The 6,000-nt window shown below is 37.6% G+C and overlaps 1 protein-coding gene across 1 annotated transcript in view; it reads left to right on the forward strand.

The window, feature by feature from the left end:
* PLXDC2 (plexin domain containing 2) overlaps positions 1-4,458 on the forward strand; it is a 431,731-nt gene extending 427,273 nt beyond the window's left edge. The window contains exon 13 of the mRNA XM_068987428.1: positions 3,272-4,458. Coding sequence (XP_068843529.1) covers positions 3,272-3,388 — 117 coding nt within the window. The 3' untranslated portion in view covers positions 3,389-4,458. The remainder of the gene's footprint in view (positions 1-3,271) is intronic.
* Positions 4,459-6,000: the final 1,542 nt, after the last annotated feature.

The raw sequence follows: 6,000 nt of genomic DNA on the forward strand, positions 1-6,000 counted from the left end.
AATCAAATTGACTGTGTAACTCATATTGAGTTTATGTAGTATGCTTTTGCACGCACTAGAAGTAATTTTGTAGAGGAATAGTTCATAAAATTTTTTTTTGTTCTTAATTGGAAATAAGGGAGTTCATAAAACAGTATCTGCTGTAATTTAGTGTTTCTAGAAATAAATGATATACACAGATACTTGAACCAAATTATGTGTGGGTGGTGGAATCTCTAGTGATTTTAAATCTTGTTAGGGTGTTTTTTTTCTCTAATGAGTAGTGGTAAGATGAAAGAAATTTTTTTAAGGACATGAAATTAATTCAGAAAATAAGTTTGTACTGTGTTAACAGTGGTAGCTTCAGTGTACTTTTTATTTTGAGAACCTCTGTGATGAGCTCACAAAGAACATGATAAACATTATTAATAATCCTGCAACCTTTTCACCTAAGACAGAGAATTAATTATTAACTTAGTTATTCTTAGAATTCTTAGTAATGCTTAGAATACTGAAGTTGTTGGTAATGTCATAGTTTAAGATTAAAATAAAAATAGAACTATGTTCACAAATTTCAGATAGGTTGTACACAAAGTAATGAATTTTAAGAGCTAATTTCTATAGTGGGGGAATTAATTTTGGAAGTTGGTAGCTCTCATTTTAAATCTTGGATGTGCCATTTGCCAGCTTTTTAGGTTTGGGTGCAAGGTAAATTGTACACATTAAATAAGATCATGTATGTAAATCACCTTCTAACAGCATGAAATATGATTAATTATGTTTAATAAAATGTAACTTTCCCAGGCATCATCATCAACATTCTCATCAGTGGTGTTCCTTTTTATTTCTTTAATTAGATAAGTTTGGCATTGTGTAGGTTTAAGGCATACAACGTGTTACTTTGATACATTTACATATTGTAATATGGTTGCTGTTGTAATGATATTTATTACATTTCATGCTTATAGTACAATATTATTTAATACTCATCACAAGTGTATACCCTTAAGTACCATCAATCTTATCTCCCCATCCTCTATTACCTGGTAACCACTGTTTGCTTTTTTCTTAGGTCTGACCTCTTTAGATTCCACAGATAAGTGATATCACACAGTTCTGGTCTCTCTCTGTCTGACTTACCTCACTTAGCATCAAATGTTCAAGGTCCATCCATGCTGTCACAAATGGCAGGATATCCTCTTTTCTCATGACAGAATAATATTCCATTGTGTATCCATACTGCCTCTTTTATCCATTCACCCATGGATGTGCACCTGCGATGTTTCCATATCTTGGCTATTGTGAATAATGCTGCCATAAACATGGGAAGATAGATATCTCATCAGACTTCTGTTTTCATTTCTTTTAGGTGTATACCAGAAGTGGCATTGCTGGATCATGTAGTAGATTCATTATTAAGTTTTTGAGGAACTTCCTGATTGTTCTCCATAGTCTTTGGACCAATCTACATTCCCACCCATAGTGTCTAAGTTTCCCTTTCCATCACATTCTGACCAATACCTGCCATCTCTTGTCTTCTTGATGATAATCAGCACTCCTTTCTAATGGTCACCTGTAACACAATGTCTTTATGGCCTGAGTGGTAAATCAATGCTAGTCCATAGGGCTGTACTTGCCTGCTGGACCTATGGGCCAAGTGGGTCTTGTAAGGTAGAGCTTCAGAACAGACTTCATGGTGCTTCTTGACTCCAAGAAACACAAGGGCAGCTGTGCCCTAAGGAGCCCAGCTGCAAAGTAACTGAAACCAGAGTGGGGGTTATAAAGGGTGGGCACACTGAGGACTTCCCTGGTGGTCAGCAGTTAAGACTCTGCACCTCTGGTGCAGAGAGCTCGGGTTTGATCTCTTGTCAGGAAACTAAGATCCCACATTCTGGGAATCTAAGATAGGGTGCAGCCAGGGATTTTTTTTAAAGAACGAATGAGCATATTGGCATTTTCCCACGACAGGAGTGACCATAAATTACAGTGTCCATCTCTCTAGAAACATTTAGTATATTTCCATTGATGATGATTTTTAGTTCCAACAAAGATACTAAATTGCTATTCAGCCCTCTTAGTTTTACCTTCTTTTTTAGGAAAATAAAGATAATTCAGTTTCACTTACATAATGGGACTTAACCAGCTAATAAATATAAAGCATTCTGACCACATAATGTTATAGAGACAGTACTAATATTATTAACAGGCAAGATGCAATTACCATGATTGGTATTTTTCCAAAAGGTAGAGCTAATACTCATTCCTACCTGATGGAAAAACTCTTACAGCCATTAATCATGACAGTGGAATGTAATTGGCCAATCTAGAAAGCTGCCAAATGCCAATATACCTACACTGATATTTAACATTTTTCTCATTAAAATTCTTAGGTAGAAATAAACTTCCTTTAATATTTATTGGTTTATTTACTCCAAAATAACAGGTACTCTGATAAATGGAATCGTAGTTTCTGGTAACACTGTGGCTGAGAAATGCCTTTTAGTGTCTTCTGCTGCTGTAACTTAATAATTCATTTCATCACTTCTGTTTGTAAATCACAAAAGGTTTGTTTGATGAACAAAGGGTTAGGGAGACGTGTCAATACAAGTAACCTGTATTTTAAGACCATTGTCTTTATGTGCAATTATTTATATGGGTTTGAGATTATTCACAACCTCTGATGTTGGATTCAGTTTTCAGGGCATGACATCTGTTCATTTTCAAACACAAAAAGCCATCTAAGAATTAAATTAATTCTTAAGATATTAAGGTGATTGATCTTTTAGTCTGGTTTTTGCTAGGAAGTCTAAGCACCAAATTTGAGGCACACCTCTAATAACTGTGCACAATTTTATGGTCTTAGGTTTTTTGAGTGAATTAATAAATGAAGTGATATTATTGACTTCTAAAGAAGAGAAGGTGTCCATGGTTATACATTAAGAAAATTTGTTTTTCATGACTGTTCATTTTTGCTTAGTTATATCTGGACACTTAATGGAGTCTTTTAGACATAAATATGCATAAAGCATAAACCATGTCTTTGAGAAACTCTCAATCCTTTGGGGGGTAGCTTTGGCCAAGGACTGTCACCTGGGAGGTGCTGGTAGTGCCATAATAGAGAGGCAAACAGAGTGCTCTGGGCATGTATAGTTTCAACTGTGGTAGTAATGAGATCATTTAATATGTTACTACGTTTAATTCAGAAGTTCATCTGAAACAGTTGGCAAATATACTTTTCTTATGATGTGACCATCACCACTCTGTTCACTCCTTTTGCATTTTTCTGTTTCAGAGACGCCCAAGCAGATGGCCAGCAATGAAGTTCCGAAGAGGTTCTGGCCATCCTGCCTATGCTGAAGTTGAACCAGTTGGAGAGAAAGAAGGTTTTATCGTATCAGAGCAGTGCTAAAATTTCTAGGACAGAACAGCACCAGTGCTGGCTTACAGGTGTTAAGACTAAAAATTTGCCTATACCTTTAAGACAAACACACACCCACACCCACACCCACACCCACACCCACACCCACACCCACACACATACACACACAGGAGCCCTAAGCTGCTCTAGCCAGAAGGAGATTTCTGGACAACCCCAGCCCAGAAAGGGTTTAAAAAATTTTTTTAAACTTATAGAGGATACCAGTTACCACTGAACATAGAATTCCCTAGTGGAATGACCTCTATAGTTCACTCAGCACATCTCCTGTGGACTTATCAGAAATATGACAAGATTACAATGCTGTTGGCTTAAGGTGCAGGGTGCAAAGGGATCGAGAAAAAAAATAATAATAATAAAGCTTTAGTTCACAAGGGATCTATACCTTTGGTTCAAATATTCTTCTCTGATAACTGTGTTCCAAAGCCTGAACCCATTCACTCAAAAGAACAGTGACAAATATTTCCAGTTTGCTGAGAGAAGTAGCTGATGCAGGGGCCCAAACAAACACAAAAGAAGAGATTTTGTGTCTTTCCACCAGACACGTGGCTGAAGGATTTTGTTTTGCTGCTCTAGACCCACGTGTTCCAACCAGTTCGCTACTTTACAGGATGAATCTTTCATCTTTCCAGTTCCGACTTTGCCTCCCTCTTTCTGGATGCCTTCTGTGTAAGCAGTGACAGGATCGTACGTAGCCTTTTAGCTAAGCATGAGGACAGAGGGAGGGACAAACGAGGCTTCTGGTTCCCCCCACCTCCGAGGAAAACATCTGATTGGTTTTCAGAAGCATCGCCTCCACCTCCCAACTGTGAAGTCCTGTGAAGGCACAGTTGTTCTTGGCTGAAGGAAACAGAAGGACACAGTACCATGAGTTCCTTAATCGTTTTTGAAGCAAAAATGTTAAGGGATTCTAAGCATATGAGGTTTTTGGTGTTTTGATTTTTTTTTTTAAACTTTTTGCTGTTTCAGTCTGAGAGGCCCATTTCATTGTCGATTCCTATCTAAGAAGCCGTTCAAGTCAGCATATCCCTGGCGAGAAAAAGAGCGAAAGAACCCTGCTGAATCATACAGTAATTTTCTTTAAAGCACATAGTAGTTACATAAATATATATATATAAATATATTTTTGTTTATAACTAACACAAGGCAGGCTCTTGTGACTCAGAGTGCATTTTGTCATCGAGACAAAACAAATGCGAGATGCATTACTGCATACTTCCATAGAGTTGTAAAATAATCCTTAATATTAGAATATTTTTATGTCACTTAGCGGAAGTGGTTCAACTGGTTGCAGCACCGATTGTTTTTCCTGCCTGTTGGAGCCGCTCTCCCATTCATATCAACCCCTTCCCTCCCTGGCAAAATAAAGCAGATGCAAAAAGCTCCTTAGATGGATCTGTTGTTTGCCCCGTAATCACAGTCCAGATTTTGAACCATCCCTGTGAGTGAAGACAGGAAAGGCACCCTCCACCCCCAGAGGAGGAAAGTGGTTAATATATATACTGAGCTCCTAAAGTTTGAATTCAGGTACTGTGTGTACAATTTCATCAACATCTCGACCCATGAAACTTACATCTTGTGCCAAGAAGTTGTTGATTCTCATAAGGTACCCATGTCCAGCATTTGCAGATTCAGGTATCAAGAAGCAGAGCTGTCTCGTAAGTAGCACTTTACTACCAACTCAGCATCTGTACACAGTGTCTACATCAAATGACATCAGTCCACTAACAGAGTATCACATATTGTCCTCACAACCGTCTGATGCAAACTCGTGCCATTTTCCATCAAGTATGTTTTGCTTTACATTTTAAATTACCTGATGAGGGTGTTAATTTTTCCCCTAACCTGCTTAGACAATAATTGCAAGAACAAAAAAATTGACAAGCAAGGTGATTGAAGGGTGTGATGACTGCTATAGCTCTCTGCTATAGCTACGTTCAGTTGATATGAAATAAACCAATTTATTTCTTGTGGAGTAGGTTTGGTCGGTTAGCAGTTACCAAATGACTTGCCAATATAACTGGTGCAACGGGTATTCTACAAAGGCATTAAGGAACACATAGACGATTCCTTCTAGGATAAGTTGATGCTTCTTTCACTGGCTTTTGTGTTAGGTGTGGCTTCCAATACAGCTGATTGACAGTTATGTAAATCCTGCATATATATGCATATATATATCCAATACCTTTCTCAGTTCTTTGAAGTAGTGGTGTAATTTCTATCCCTTTCAAAGTTCATCTTCCACTTTTGATTTTTTTTAAAAAATGCCTATTTTGTAAAATAACCTAAAACTCTCTGAATTGTCCAGTGTACAAGAGCACCCAGTAAGTAAAAGTGAAAAGGCTGCTGAAGTATGGGAAAACTTCCCAGCCAAATCAGGAGTTAAAGGTGGTGAGATGTTTCTGTTGTTGATGAATCTTTTAGAGGTAAGGGAAAAGGCTGACTGAATCCTTGTTTTTTTTGTTTTTGTTTTTTTTTTTCATGAAACTTTCATTCAACTCTGTACCTCTGGTTTGTTCTTGGTGCCCATTTGGTGCAAAGGAAGAGCAGACATTCACAGAGTTTCTGGAAATTCAGAATGGACT

This window comes from Capricornis sumatraensis, chromosome 15 (assembly GCF_032405125.1).
Source record: "Capricornis sumatraensis isolate serow.1 chromosome 15, serow.2, whole genome shotgun sequence".
NCBI lineage: Eukaryota > Metazoa > Chordata > Mammalia > Artiodactyla > Bovidae > Capricornis > Capricornis sumatraensis.